Raw genomic sequence first — 15846 nt, 5'->3', positions numbered from 1 at the left:
GCCCAACACACTAATAGGATCAGCCCTTCAATCCCATGAAGGTAATTATGGCCACATCCTTCCCCAACAGCCCTGAGTAAACCCACAGATCCCTAGCCAATTTGGGGCTTTTCTAGGCAGTACCAGCTCCACTGACACCCCAGGAAGGCCAAGAGCTACGTTGCCTGGAGTGACACGGACTCAGCTCCATTGACATTGGTCCACCTGAGTCCTCCCAGCTGCCCAACCCCTTCTGGAGACGTTGCTCACCTTTGACAAAATGCCTGACCACATCTGCTACATCTACCTGTGGTCTAGAGGGACATGGAAGCCGCAGAGGTGAAGGTGGAGGAAAGAGGGGAAGGGCACCTGATCGATTAGGTCACCACAGAGCCCGCCCCATCTCCCAAAGACCACACTGACCCTGTCAGTTTCCATATGGCCAGTAAACCCATATTCGTCTTTCGTCCCGCAGTGTGGTAGGGAAGGAAGCGCAGAAAGAGAAGACAGAAATAAAGCACAGGGGCAGAAAACCGAGTGAGAGGCCCAAATGAGGTCTGAACCTGGGGGAAGAGAACTGGCTGTCCCATCTGCAGTGGGTCACGGTTGCAGCCGGCCCCACCTCAAAGGGCTCTTTGCCAAATGCCTTGGGCAGGGAGTAGGCTTGGGTGTCTATCCCCAACCCTCTTATGGGGGTGCATCCTCTAGTTTGCCTGTTGCCCTGATTTCCTTCTTCTTCCCCATTTACAGGATCAGGTTCTCCCCAAGCTTCAGAGACAAGCAGAACGCTCCCACTGCCAATCAGGGCCATCCATGGCTCCATCAGACCATATCTTGCCCAAAGGAATGCAAGCTAGGGCAGACCAAGGCCACAAGTCAAAACAATCAGCCTCTCCTATCCAGCCCTGGAGACAGGTAAGCCTGCAGGCCTCTCCCCCTGGTACTCCGTGGAAAGTGCCAAGACCCTGTAGGTAGAAGGTAGTGGGAACTCCAAGCCCCGTGGATACCCCTCAGCCTACCAGAGCCAGGGGCCCGGCTAAGGCAGACGTCGTGGAGATGACATGCAGTTGTCCTGAAGCTGCCTTCCTCCTGGTTTGCTCCAAAGGGCTCAAGCTGAGCCGAAGAGCTGCAGCACCAACATTGGTGGGGAAGGCTTCCAATCACATAATCACAAGCCCTAGCAATGCGTGGGACTCCCTTGGGGGGTCTACAATTACCAAATCCACACAGCCAGAAACTTGTGAATGGACCAGCTAATGGGTTTATGGGGTTTGCTGGTGGAGTAAGGAGTTAAGGAGCCAAGAACCCAGAAGTTTTCTTTTCCCTCTCATACTCACTCACACAACCGGAAATTACTGCGGGCTTATTATGGCACAAGGCACTGGGCTAGGCACCAGCTGAGAACCTAGTCCAACACTCTGACCCTGCCTGTCCCCTCACACACTTCCCAGCCCCTTCCAAACTCCTCTGCAAGACTTTCGTGGATCCCTGTTCAGTGACAAAGGCCGTGAAGAGCTGGACAGCTGATCAGTTCAATAGCACTCCTCATCTTCAAAGCACTTGAGAAACATTAACCAATTAATCCCCGTGGCACCCACGTGAGACATCATAGCCTCACTTTACAGAGGAGTGTGAGTAAGGAAGGTACCAGAATCGCCCCTGGACCCAGAGAACAGCCCCAGTCTTCCATCCTACCGGCTCTCCCCGCTTCTTCTACCCACCTAGCTAATTCTTCACAAATGTTCCTGTCATTCCTTCCTTTTTCCAAAGAACAATAACAGCAGCAATCACAACAGCAACAAAAAATCACATTTCTCTGACTAGGAGACTTAATTCTTCTGCCAGGCCCACCCCTGGGACTCCAGCAGCCACGTCAAATATGGGCTGGTGTTGACAAGCAGGAATACATGACTGAGGCTTAGTCATAGGACAAGAAAGCATCCATTTGCAGGTCCACACCGACTGTCAGGCCAGTGGCCTGGTCCTTGGTGCAGCTAATATAGGAATAAGGTGGGAAACTGAGGCAGGTTCATGATCATCTGGAGATGAGTTTTTATCCCCACAGCCCCAGATGCTTTCCTGGCTATTGGACAGGGCACTGAGTCTGTAAGGGGCATAAAAATATCACCAGAGATTTCCCTTGGAAATGTCGCTTGGGGTAACAGAAGTGAGATCCAAAGGCAGATTCTGATAACTACAGATGATCATGTTCTGCCTTCTATGAGGTCCAGATAACTAGAGGTTTTGCTTGGCTCCACAGTCGGCCTGTTTGAGGCCAGAGCTAAATTGCCTGGGACAAAAAAGAGGCTGGAATGGCAAAGGAAGAGACCTTAAATGTAGCCCTCAGTTCTCTTTTACACAGATCCTGAAAGATTTCGTCTCTACTCAGAGGAACAGAGAAAGTTTCAGAGCACCTCCCGTTTTTGTTATTCCATAGAACTTAGTATGATCCAACCTGATCCCGTGGTATAGAAGAAAACCAAGAGAAAGTGGTGTTTAGTGGAAACAGTGGTGAGAGAAAGACAGAGAGAAGATAAAACGAAGAACACAGGCAGAAAACACGTGCAGATAGAAACATACCAGCTCCAGGGAAAGAATCTAGGCAAGGCACTGAGGGGCAAAGCTGACACTATTACGTTAATGTAGGAAAATGAACGGTCCAGAGACAGGAGGTGGGGTGGCTGGAACCCTCATCCATCACACTAGTTTACCAGGGGCAAAGACCGTGCTCCAATCAGTCCCAGATCACACGGGCAGCTGGGAGCCAACCCATCTCCTTGAGTCAGACAGATCACCATCACTACAGACCTTCAGGACTTCTACTATAGGGAAAAGAGGGGGTCTGAGGTTCACCCCTTATCAAGTGACCATATCAGCCTGCAGTGGAAGTGTGCACATATGCTAAAGCCAGAAAGACTGAGCCGACAACTCCAAAGGTAAGACGTGTGTGAGGGGAGGGGCTGTTTGTTAGCCTGGCATCTTAGGTGTAGAGAATCACCAGCCTCAGTGAAATTAGACAGAGCCTCAACCACCCCTGCCCTGGCTCCAGGACCAGCCCCCAGTTCCTCCAAGAGACACAGAGTCAAGTTAGGCTCAGTCATTCAGACCACTTACCCTGCTGGACCATTCTGGGGAGAACTCTGACAGAGGACCAAAGAGACAGATGTCCCCCATTCCATGACATCCCAAGACCTTGAATAAGTTCAGACATATCTAGGTGACACTCAGGGTCTTCCTAGGGTATGATCTAAATCCCAGCTTTGTCACTTACCAGTCACGTGACCTTGGGTAATGGTTTTAGCCTATTCAGCCTCTCTTCCTGTAAAAGGGAGAGAAGACTACCTATCTTGCAGAGTTGTGAGGTAAGGAGAGACTGGATGGAGTGCCTAGCTCAGTGCTGGCATAGGGTAGGTCCTCAGGAGATGCCACTATCACTGCCACCAGGAGCAGTGCTTAGAAGGAGCCTCGATCACCGGGTCATTCGCATCCCTAAGAAGTACACTGGCTACCCTGTGCCCTGGGTACATCCCCTTTACAATTCCTGATGGATGTGGCTTTTGTGGGGACTTGCCACCCTGTGAGCCTGTAAGCAGAAAGCTTCCTGAGAGGCAGAGGAACTTCCTCTGGGAGCCACAGAACCATGCTGCCAGGCAAATGACAGCTCGGGTATTTGTTTTAATTTAGGCTCTTGTCAAGAGGAAAATTCATGGCTAACAGCCCAAACATGACTGCACAGCACCTCCCCAGGAAGCCTCACTCTACGGCTCTCCAATCAGCTGTTTGGAAGAAGGAGGCAAGGACTCCTCCTCACATTGCTGCCAAGTTGGTGTCCCCCCTCCCCTCCATCCAGGCTGCCCCAGGAGCCCAGAGGCCAGGGCAGCAGCAGAAGGGTAGACAGCTCAGATGCCAGCCTGCCTGAGTCAGGGCTGATAAACAGGCACCCCCAAAGAAGGCCTCGGTCTAATTCCCTTTTCCCATCCCACCTTCCTCCAGTCGGAAATTTTCAAAGCATCCTCAGGCAATTTTGCTCCTTTGCTCCAGGTTGTGTATGTGTGTGGGGTTAGGTGTTGGGGTGGGTTGGGGGGTGGTAGGAAAACTTGGAAATGATCAGATGATCAGGTGGGGGAGTCTTCTTTAAGGCAATGAAGAGAAAGCCAGAGACAGGTTTCCATAGGATTCTATGCTCTGGGAAATAGGGAAAGCAGTACTGGGTTTTGCAAAGAGTCAGAAATATTCAGGAACATAAGCTGCATGTGAATATGAGGCATTGTTGTGACTGTTATTTGCAAGAGCACAGCTAAGAGAAGGTCACTAATCCTTCCTTTGGGTCAGGAGCTGATCTGCAGCAGGGCTCTGAACAGATGTGTGCCCCATTCAGGCAAACACACGTGCACACACACCACACAGCGACCGTGGGCCCTGACCTTCACCCAACGATGCTGGCCTCTGCAGGGGAAGGAGCAGGTGGAGTGGCTAGGCTCGGCGCGGGACCGACACCCAGGGGATCCAGCTTTGTCCCTTTGATGTTGAAACACCAAAGCAGAATGGACCATCACAAGGAGAGCTCCTGGGGGGAGGAAAGGAAAGGGAAAAGGATGGGGATGGGGATGGGGGGAAGGAGGAAAGGAAAGGAAAAAGGATGGAGGCAGAAGAGGGAGAAGAAAAAGGTATGGGGAATGATGGGGACCCAAGGGGATACAGAGGTCAGAGGTTGGGTACTGAGTACTGAGGAGCCTCCAGGGCAAGCCTTTGGGGTTCAAGGCATCACCTTGTCCACTCCGCCCGCCATAAGACTGTTACCAAGGAATTCAAGCCAGGTTAATCCTTAAAAATGTCCTTGTCCCATGGCATCCAGTGTCCAGAACCAGAACCTGGCTCCACCTATCTCCCCCAACCCCTGCCCCTGCCTCAGGACTCTGGGCTAGGAGACCTAGCAAGAGAGAGTGGGAGGGTCCCACTGAACCGATCAGGGAGGGTGAAATCCACTTACTATCTTCTTCAGGGGCTATCAGGACCCTCTTCCTGTACCACTGAAAGCTAGGGGAAGGTGTCTCAAGGGAGGGGTGGGAGAAATGCAGTGCTTTAGCCACCTAAGCAAGTCGGAGTCGGAGTCGGAGTCGGAGTCGGAGTCGGGGTCGGGGTCGGGGTTGGGGTCGGGGTCGGGGCGCTCAACGCTGGGCGCAAGCCCCCAGAAGGTACGAGCGCTCAGTTAACACATCCCCAGCGGCAGTGCAATCACGTGATCGCGGCAGATTTGGGAGCGAGGGGGTGGAGACGCCGCCGAGGTTAGTTTTTTTTTCTTTTTTGGGGGAGTGGAAGGAGGGGAGAGGGGGAGGGAGGGGGAGAGTGCGGGTAATGATGAGCCTGGCAGGAAGTACTGCTGAGCTGGGGGTTTTCAGGTCCTTCATCCAAATGGCCCCCACGGAGATGTGCACCTACAGTCTCCCTTACCACACGACCCTACCCCCACCCCGAAACACACAGGTCTCAGGATGTCCCTGAGGTGGCAAACTCAGGCGCCAAGACCAAAATGGCCTTTCTGCTTCAACGTGGACAGAAGGAGCAGCCAGTCGAGGAGCGGAGGCAGCACCCTACAAGGGCTCTCCCCTCTTCCCCAGGGTTGGGGACTGCTCGGTTACACAACAGGTGGGAGAGGGGTGACACAGCTCTCCTGGCCCCGTCGGTCCACTGCGCACCCCCTGCGGCTTGAAGTCCACTCTGGGGACCCCATCCGCGGCCGATCGCGGGACCCTACGCCGCTCGCCCGCCTGCCGGCCCGCCGGGCACCTGGGCGGCCGTGCCCGCAGCCCCCAGTCCGCGCGGAGCTCCCCAGAGAAGCCCGGCATCGCGGGCCCCAGGGCCGTCCAGGCGCAGCGCGGGGCGCCGGGGCCCCTTCCCGCCTGGCCTCCCCTGCCCGAGCGCACACGTACTGCTGTAGAGGGTGTCGATCCAGGAGAGGCGCGGCAGGCCCCGGTGGCTGAGCGGCTCCATGCCCGCGGCTCCGCGCGGCGGCGGCGGCTCCGTCAGATCGGAAACCCGACCCTCATCGCACAACAAAGGAGGGAGGGCGCGGGCGGCGGGCGGGCGGCCAGCTCCAGAGGCCGAAGTTGCCGAGCGCTGGGTGGAAGCCGGGGGAGGCGGGGAAACAGGTAGCAGGGAGGACCGAGCCGGAGCTGCCCGGGAGGAGGGGAGGGCGGGCGAGGGCCGGCGAGCGCCCCCGGGAGCCCTTCCGGCCCCTGCGACCGCCGCGAGCCCCGCTGCGGTTCCCGGAGCGGCGGCCCCGCAGCCCGCCCGCCAACTAGCAACTTCTCCGGGGCTGCACGGCGCCCAGGGGCGGGGGGGCGGGGGCCGCGACCAATCGGCGCGAGGCTCCCGCGCCCCCTCCCCGCAGCACGCCTCCAGACCCGGGAAGGGGTGTGGGGAGCAGCCGGGGTCCCCACGCGAGAGGCGCTCCAGCCGGTGACGGAGGAGTGGTCCGCGGGGGGACTCCGGGCTGCGGCGCAGGCCCAGGATCCTCTTCCTCCCCTCGCTGGGCTCGGCCAAATTCTGGCAACCCGCTGACTAGGTGCCGCGGGGAGACCTACGAGCCCGCAGGGGTGACATCACCTGCCACCCCAGGATCTCTAAGCGCAGTTTCAGGGGCCAGTGAGGCTCCCAGGCCCCTCCCCTAGGCAAGCCTGGGGAGCGGCGCTGACGGGGTTAACGTCCTGCCCGCCCGCGGGAAGCCTTGGCTGCCCTAGGACTCTTTCCTTCCAAACCTTAACAGTGCCTCATCTATTTAAACACCCTTGACCTAAAGGCCGGGCGGTTCCTGCCCTACACACCAGGGGGCGGCGGCTGGAGAAAGGCGGGAGGCCGGGGCTCGTCGAGGGGCCGTGGAGGATAAACTGGGTTACAGGAGAGACCCCAGGGTCTCCGCTGGGTTCCCTCCAGGAGCCGTCTCTGGGGATCCCAGCCGCAGCCCATGTAAGGAGGGACAGACACCATGTATGCCTAATCACAAGCTGAGGGAAGGCTGGGGTCAAGATGCCTTTGAGAACAGACCTTTAGAAACAAAATTCCTTCTAAGACCCGCCCCCCCCCCCCCCCAAAAGCTGTGAAGAGGTTGGAGTGGGGGAGTTTTACACCTGTGCCCTGGGTGCAGGTTCTAAATGACCCAAGGCAACTTGGCTGCAGATTTGGTCCTACAGGCCTCCTTGGAACAAAGGACCCTGGAGAAGGGACTGGAGAGGAGGGAGGGAGGGAGAGTCAGGCTAGGGTGGTCCAGGGCAGTGGGGCTAAAGCTCCTTTCCTGAACCCAAGGGAAGGGAGGCAGCGGGCCCACAAGGGAACCCTGCCCTGGACCATTTACCCTGCTTTTACCTCAGATAGTGAGGTTTCTGATAATGGAGCAGACCCTCCCACCCCTCATCTCCAAGCAGCTTTAAGGGCAAAGACATCATGGGACCCAGGTCAATGGACAGGGCTACAAGGTGAAGCTCACCCTGGCCTCTATAGGGGGCAGTGTTGTCAGCACCTCCAGAGCATTTGGTGGGGGGGGGGGGGCCTCATCATCTCAAACAACCACAGATCTAGTTCTTAAAAAAAAAAAAATTTAATCGAAGTATAGTTGACATGCAATATTATATTAGTTTCAGATCTTGTTCTTAAGAGGAGAAGCAGACCCTCACCCATGATGCTGAAAGGAAGCCTGCACCCAGCCCCTGCAGCTGCTTAGGTAGCGGCCTCCAGAACTGCCCAAGGGGAAATGGTGGCCACTAGGCTCACAGCAGGTTGGGTGAGCCCCTGGGAGTTGCAGGGGAAGATGCTCTGGGGAGTGAAAAGCCTCCACAGGTGGCTGCGTGGGTGTTTTTCAACCTAGAGGTGACACTGTCCCCTCACTGCATCCACTTGGCTCTCCCCCACCCCAGGCCTCCTGGCTCAGGCTCTGGATCTTGTGGGTCTCCCTGCTCAGCTGTCACCCTCCCACCGTCTCTGACTTGCACACAAGACTGGGAGGACCAAGCAAGCAGGCACCTGGAGCTTGGCAGAGAGGGGGGCGTGCATCTCCAGTGAGATGCTCCAGAAATAGAGCCAGGATGGGAGAGGAAGCAAATGGGCTCCTGGAGGAACCAGAGGGAGGACGGTGAGATGGAGGAGCAGAGAGGGGCCCAGGGCCTTTCTTCTTGCCACACGGAAGGCACAGAACCCAGAAGAAACGTGCAAGCAGGAGCCCAGCGCAGGGAAGCAGCAGCACTGCCCCCTCCCCAAGAACCCCCATCCCCACCAAGGCAGCCTGGGCCCTCTCTGCACACTGCCTGATGGCCACATCTGGGCACTGACTGCGAGGAGGCCATGGATGTATGTTTCTGCGTGAGTCACATACATTTGCATACATTTTACATTTTTATCTACAAAGGCTGGAACAAGCTATTTTCAGGCTAAAATGTTACAGTTGCTCTCCTTAACATTGCCATAGTTTGCTTTTTTCTACCTTCTGTCCAAGCCTGTCCTGGACCTCCCAATCCAGAACACAATATAGGGGAGAGGGGAGAGGGATCTTGGAGGCAAATAAGGAGGAACACTTCTAATACTTAACAGAGAATGCCTGCAGTGGACCTGGCTTGGATCTTAGTGCTTTGTTTACATGACAAACTCACTGTTATCTCAGCTCCTTCCATTTTCCAGATGAGCAAACTGGGGCACTGGTCAGCTAAGTAACCTGTCCAGACAGTAAGTGGAGGGCTGAGACTTGAACCCTGGCAGTCTACTCGTGCAGTTAAAATGCCATGCATGCTGCCTCCACTGCCAGGGTTGAAAGCAGGATGGCAAAGGTCCCTGGAAATCTTCGCGGGTCCGTGGGTTAGAGACCACCTTCTAGAAAACTCTCCCAATCCTCTTCCATCTCCATACAACTGTCTCACACATGTGTCCCAGGAAAGGGCAGTTACTTCAAGATCCCTTGATGCCTATATGGGATGGCTTCCAAAAGACATTAACATCACACATGTTAGACATTAACATCTAACCTTGGCTACAGAGACAAGTGTGTGGAAGCACCAGGGTGATATGAGACCAGGACAGAAGCCTCCAGATTCCTGGCACTGAGGATGGAGAGGAGGTGGGGGGAGACCCAATACCACATCCTAGGAAGGAGGGAGTTACAAGAGTCATTCTCATTCGCCTTGTGCCAAAGGTGAAGTGCTCTGCCAGCAACTCCCATCTGTCAGAGCAGCAGGGGGACGTTCCGTGGACAGGCCACCCTGATTCAGCTAAGTGTGGACCTGCCCATGCACCCCAAGGCACTGAATCAGCACCCATCACACCTCGTCCTCCAAGCCTGCACTAACCATTTGCTGTCTAGTCCTTTGGGTGAACATGCTTCTCCTTCCCCTCTGGCCTGTGCATTCAGTCTGTCCTGGCTCCCTGCTTCCCATAGCAACGGGCCTGCTCCTGCCTCACCACCAGATTTAAGGGGGATTTAAGTGTAGGTTGCTGGGATCACTGAGCTGATGATGAGGGGCCGAGTGGGAAGAAGATATATCCCATCCTGAAGGTCAGCGGCCTTGCCCTTAATCCCCAGGGCTGTGCTACTCACTCCCTCTCCAATGGGAAAAGGGTGACCATGCTTAGAAACAAAACTGGGTATTTCCATTTTTCTTCCCTCCTTGCTGTTAGCAACTCAGCTCCACTGTGCACAATAGGAAGTCCCCTGGGAGTCCTTGCAGGGGTCACTGTTGATGAGGAGGATGTCCATTCACCTCTTCCCACTCTGAGGCCCGCAGGGAGCACCAGTGTGAGCAGGCTGGAGGTACAGGTGGTCAGGGGTGGGGTGGTGGTGGGCTTCGCATTCAAATTAACAAAAACAAGGGACTTCCCTGGTGGTCCAGTGGTTAGGACTCCTTGCTTCCACTGCAGGGGGCATGGGTTCGATCCCTGGTCAGGGAACTAAGATCCTGCATGCCGTATGGTGCAGCCAAAACAAAACAAAACAAAACCAAAAACAAAATCAGACTGTGATAGTCAAAAACCCTTTGGTACCCTTCCTGGCAGATCAGCTCTTTAAAAGCTGGGACTAGGGCTTCCCTGGTAGCGCAGTGGTTGCAAATCCTCCTGCCAACGCAGGGGACACGGGTTCGAGCCCTGGTCCGGGAAGATCCCACATGCCGCGGAGCAACTAAGCCCGTGTGCCACAGCTACTGAGCCTGCGCTCTAGAGCCCGCGAGCCACAATTGCTGAAGCCCACGCGCCTAGAGCCCGCGCACCGCAACGAAGAGTAGCCCCCGCTCGCCGCAACCAGAGAAAAGCCCGCGCGCAGCAGCGAAGACCCCAAACAGCCAAAAATAAATAAATAAAATAAATAAATTTATTAATAAATAAATAAATAAAAGCTGGGACTGCATCTTTTTTCACTGCACTCAGCCCAGTGGATGAATGAAGCTCAGGTAGACCTCCAAGGCAGCCGTTACTACACTGCGCCCCCAGATCAGCTTTCTGCCAAAAGCCCAATAGATTGGCATTCAATAATACATGTTGAATAAATAAAACTAATGACAGCTAACTTTGAGTGCTTCTTAAGTGCCAGGCACTGCTTCACATAGACTACCTTTCTTAGTCCTCATAATAAGCCAATGAGATAGGCACTACTATTCTCTCCATTCCTTCCTGCAGAAGCAGGAAGGCTATGCTATTGGCCAGCTAGCAGGTGGTGATACTTGGAAATGAACCGAGATTCTGAATCCAGAATCCACATGTGTAATCTCTGTACAGGGCTGCAAGGAGTGAATAAATGAATAAACAGAATGAAGTTAAACTCAGGGAGGATGAAATTGGAGCTACAGGAGGAATGTAATTCCAGAACTCCCCAGAGCCACCAATGATTAAGCAGAAAGAGAACTGGTTCCCAAAGAAAACCACATCTACTACAACAGGGCAGATGACCCTGGAGACAAGCTAGCTGCAATCAATCCGATGACAATTTCCTGAACTCCAGTCCCCGCCAAACCCCACTTTCCAGCCTCAGTTTTCACATCTCTAGGTGGGCACACAGGTGGAGCAGAGAGATGACCTCCAGGCTTCCTATCTGCCCTGGCAGACCCCGGATTGGCCTGTTTCTGTCTCCTTGCTTCATTTCCTTTAACCTCTGTACAGTAAATCAGCATTTACCCTTCTAAGATTCACCCTCACCCCTTGGGCCTGGAAAGAAGAAAATTCCCCAGGCCTCTCCTGGGTTGCCTCTAAGTGGGAAGTTCTGGCCTAACAGTCTGTCCTTTGCCCTCTTCCTCCCCGTCTTTTCCGAGGCTCCTCACTTTTCCAGCAGACAGCGAGATCTACAGGCAGCACAGGCTTACTGGAAGCCCTCCCCGCTATTCATGTCTCTTCCAAAGTTTTGTGTCAGCTTGAGTCACGGGAGAGATGTAAGAGTCATGGCAAGATGTAAACCAAAGGATTACATTCACCTCCTTGTTGCCTCCCTCGGCACCATGGTCGGGAGAAGCACGGTGACATCCAGGTCCCTGTAGCTGTGAAGCTCCTCACCACAGACACCCACACATTTCTCGGGGGCTGTGTTGAAGCCCCACCCCCATGGCCAGGGCCACAGTGAGTCCAGCATCCCCGGAAGAGTAGCTGCCTTGGAGTATACTAAGCAAGCTGCAATTTCAGGAGGGTCTCGGGCCAAGCCCCAGCTAAAGTGGCCCTCACCTGACATGGCTCGGATCGTTCCACCCAGGGGTCAACATGCGAGGTTTCCGAGAGCAGATCAGAGGGCTCAACAGTAGGGCCTGGAGCCCCCTTCCTGATTTACTTACCACAGCATCCCCGTCAGCATTTGGAAAGAGGCAAGCAGAAGAGACGGAAGGCTTCTACAAGTCCCCAAAACCCAGAGACAAAGTTCAATGGCTCCAACCTTATCAGCTCCAAGTGAAGTAGAGGCATGTCTGTCTGGGGCCAGAGCTCACAGGCTGGCCCTCTGCCCTCCCGTGGTCACCATTCCCCTGAAGCTGGCTGTGCTTCTTGCTCTCTCAGCCAGAGTTCTGCAGGTGCCTCCCAGCCCTGCGCTGCTCTGCCACGAGCTCTGACGCCACCCGCCAGGCTGGCCCTGTCCCTGTCAGGCCCAGGAGTGGCTGCAGGGGCTGAGGGCTGGCTGTCAAGGAGACCGGCTCCAAGAGGTGGTGACTCAACATTCAAGAAGGTGAGGACAAAGGAGCATCAGAGCCTAGCCAGTGGTGCTTGTCATCAGTGGAGTCTCGCTCTGGGGTTACCGTTTAAGTTCATGGTGTGTGGCCCTGTCTCTTTAAGGACAAGGCCTCTTTAAGAGGAGTTCCCTCTGCAGTCACTCCAGCCACCAGTGGGCCTGCGGCAGACAACAGGGACTCCCGAGCGCCATCTGGTGGTCCAACAGAGCAGCACCTCGGCCACCACACACAGTCCTGCCACCCTGGACACAGTCCAGCCAAGAGGCCTGGAAATAGCCGCACCAAAATCTCAGCTTCGTCCACCGGATTTTGCTCTGGGCTTTTGGGTTACCTCTGTGAGCAATGAGGCTATAGAAGTCAGGAGGAACTCCCTTTGGGGTCAGGAGACAGCAGGAGCCCCCATGAGTGGCCTGGGAAGAATAACCATCCCACTGGACCAAAGCTTCCCTAAGATATTCTGAAATTGGGGGACTTATCCAGTCTCCCTGCTGCTCATCCGCAGGACATAAGGCCTGTATGTATCCTGTTCCCATAAACACTGGGAACAGTAGTTCTCAATTAGGGGAGGGCTAGTTTGTATTGCCCCACCAGGAAGTATATTTGAAAATGTGTAGAAGCATTTTAAAGCCAGAGATGTTAAAATGTCCTGCAGTATGCAGAACTATCCCAAAGAATGTCTGTCCCCAAATGCCAACAGTGTTAAGAACACTACTTGGTTAGGAGGAACAGAGGCTTGTTCCTTAGCAAGCTCATACACACACACACACACACACACACACACACACACCACCGTTCTTCTAGTCCCCATCATTCTGCCTTTGGCGTCCTCCCTAAATTTTACCTTTATAACCTTAGAGGTGGAGAGAGGGAGTGATCGGGCCAAGGCCCCCTTCACAAGGAATGCCAGTGCCCCTGGCGGCCCCTCCCCCAAAGCCAGGCACACACTTGCACCCAGTGTGCGTTGGGTCGTTATGACCCTTAGATGGGAAAGGCAGACAGGCTGGCAGCCTAACTCAGACCGCTGGGAAGCAGCAGATGGACTCTGAGAAGAAATCACAGAAGACTGGCCCCTCCTTCCCCCAAGGGACCACCCTGCCTTCCTTCCCACATGGATGACTCAACCTAGCTTTGCTCTCTGTCTCCAAACTGTCCCGTGACACCCGTCTTTTACATAAGGCACTTTCAGGTACTGATCGTGAAACCCGGTGAGTCCTAATTTCTCCTTCCCCAAACTCACCGCATCCTGGTCTGGGCTGGTCAGCTCAGGTTCATGAACACTGTCTGGTGCCAGTGGCTGACATGAGAAACCAACACATGTGACATATGTTCTAATGAAGGGAGAGTGGAAAAAAATGAAACACCGTCTGCAGTGGTCAGTGGAAGCCACACAGTGGTCACATCTGAGCTGGGCCTGTTGGTCTGAGAAGTCGCAGGCTCATGAGGCTGACGTCATAGCTAGAATGATCAATTGGAGGAAGAAGTTTTCCAGCATCAAACAGCAACTAGAGAACACTTCCCATTGCTGTCAGAATAAAGACCACATCCTTTTAGTGGCACACAAGGCCCTGTGGCCTGGCCCCTCACCTCCTCTCAGCTTCATCTGGCACATTCTTCTCCTGGTTCTCTCTTGCTTTTTCAGAACTTTTGAACAGGATGACATCTCTGGCTAAAATGCTCTATCCAACTCTGCCCAGATATCTCCTATCTTCCCTCTAATCTTAAATATCACTTCTGCTAGGAAGCTGTCCCTAACCACCAGACCGGGGAGGCCTGCATTTCAGATTACTCAGTGCTCTAGTAAATCACCTAATGCCTGTCTCTTCTGCTAGACTGAGAGCTCCGAGAAGGTATGAAGCTCATCTCACTTGTTCACCACTGTACCCCTGGCACCTTGAAATAGTGGTTTCAATGAATGAATAAGTAAATGAATGAATGAATGACCAAATATGCTCCTCGTCAAAAAGACCTTAGAATGCGGGAGTACAGAAGCTTCAGCCGACCCAGCTCCAACTGGAAAGAACTGTCGGGGGGAATTCCCTGGCGGTCCAGTGATTAGGACTCTGCGCTCTCACTGCTGAGGGCCGGGGTTCAATCCCTGGCTGGGGAACTAACATCCCACAAGCTGAGCAGTGCAGGAAAAAAAAAAAAAAAAGACAATGGTCAAAGCCAGTTGGAATGTCATGTCGAGAATGGTCTCACTCTCCGAAAGACGCAGAAAAACAACAGGATCCTAGAGTCATATCTAGAGCAGAAGAATTGCTGTTCCAATTAATTCTCTAACTGCTCACACGAAATCCCAACTAAAAACTCCCCAGTGTCCAGGGTTCCCTTGCTAAGCAGCCAGCATTTGATGCTGCACTCTTTTTCACCCAATCAGACTCCAACAAGGAAATGGAATAGAAACTGAGAAATGGTTCAGCCCACTAAGGGAACTTTGGTCTCAATTTTCAGAGTCCTTCTCCTAGGCCTGTCCCAAATTTGCAATTAATTTTGTTTTTAGAGGAGGGAGGCAAACTGTAGCTCTCCTCTGGGAAAAACCAGTCTCTGGGTACGTTCCTGTCCTGTCTCTCCTCCTGGTAGGGTGCGGACACTGGGAGTCCAAGAAAGAAGATGCCAGTGGCCTGCAGCTACGCTGAACTCCCCTGTCCCAGGGGGCTGTAGGCTGAAGCTGTCACTCACCAGCTTCCAGTGATAACTTTGACGCCCCTTCAACCAGACAGATGGGAAATCTTGCTTTCAGCTCAGTGGTGGGAGAAGGAGGACGGAAACTGATTCTGGGCACCCTGTCTTCCTGAGGACCCAGCTTGAGAGGTTCTACAGACTGCCTGACGGACGGACAGACAGACGGACAGGGCTTGGGCAGACCCTCTGTGGCTGCTGCTTGCACTGAGCTATGGTGATCACTGGGCAGACCTGAGAGCCCTGGAGGGCACTACATCAGACTCACACGGTCTGCTGGGCACCTGCGAAAAGGGAAGCAGGTTTCTTTTCATTTTTCCCTTCACCAAAACAGAAACAAATACAATGCCCAATTATTCGTCCAGGTCTGATTTGTTGGGCCTTGGATCTTGATGGTACAGGAAATCACCCTAGGCCACTGGGGTCAGTAACCCAGATGGTTAGTCCTCTAAGCTACCTGCCAACTTCTCACCTACTGCTTAGTAAAGAAGTTCTGGCGTAGTTAATACCCTTTGTATACTTCTCTTCCCCGAAATGAAGGGACCTGCCGGGAGGAGGTAGTGGTTGACAACAAAGGGCAGAGGAAGAGTAATAAAGGTGACAGCAACAAACACATGGCGCTTACCGTGCCAGGGCTGATCTGAGGACTGCATGTATTAAATCACTGAATTATCACAGTAACCCCCAACTACCCCAGAATCCAAATTTTTGCCCTTCAACACTCTACTTCCTCTCCCCAACAGAAGCACACTAAACTGAGCACACCCTGAATCCAGGTCCTGGCTCTGCCCCTAACCTGCTGTGTGACCTTGAGGAACTCTCTTTCCATCTCTGGGCCTCTGTTTCCTCACCATGACATGCATGGATGAAGGTTGCCCAGTCTATCATTCCTTGAGAGATGACCAGGAAACAGCTGATAAGGGAGAGGAAAACTTTCTTCTTTCCTACGCCTCAGTTGCCCAAGATTTCAGGAAGTTCCATGGGTTATGAGGGCTAGAAAAGTTACTCATTA

General features: G+C 53.9%; 1 protein-coding gene across 2 annotated transcripts in view; it reads right to left on the bottom strand.

The window, feature by feature from the left end:
• ABR (ABR activator of RhoGEF and GTPase) overlaps positions 1-15846 on the bottom strand; it is a 181848-nt gene that overhangs the window by 130863 nt on the left and 35139 nt on the right. The window contains exon 1 of one of the 2 annotated variants that reach the window (XM_059908041.1): positions 5910-6239. The exons of the other annotated variant lie outside the window; for it this stretch is intronic. Coding sequence (XP_059764024.1) covers positions 5910-5970 — 61 coding nt within the window. The 5' untranslated portion in view covers positions 5971-6239. Of the gene's footprint in view, positions 1-5909; positions 6240-15846 lie in introns of those variants that run through there. 2 annotated transcript variants of the gene reach the window in all.

This window comes from Balaenoptera ricei, chromosome 20 (assembly GCF_028023285.1).
Source record: "Balaenoptera ricei isolate mBalRic1 chromosome 20, mBalRic1.hap2, whole genome shotgun sequence".
Taxonomy (NCBI): Eukaryota; Metazoa; Chordata; class Mammalia; order Artiodactyla; family Balaenopteridae; genus Balaenoptera; species Balaenoptera ricei.
This window is presented reverse-complemented; position numbering and strand designations above follow the sequence as displayed.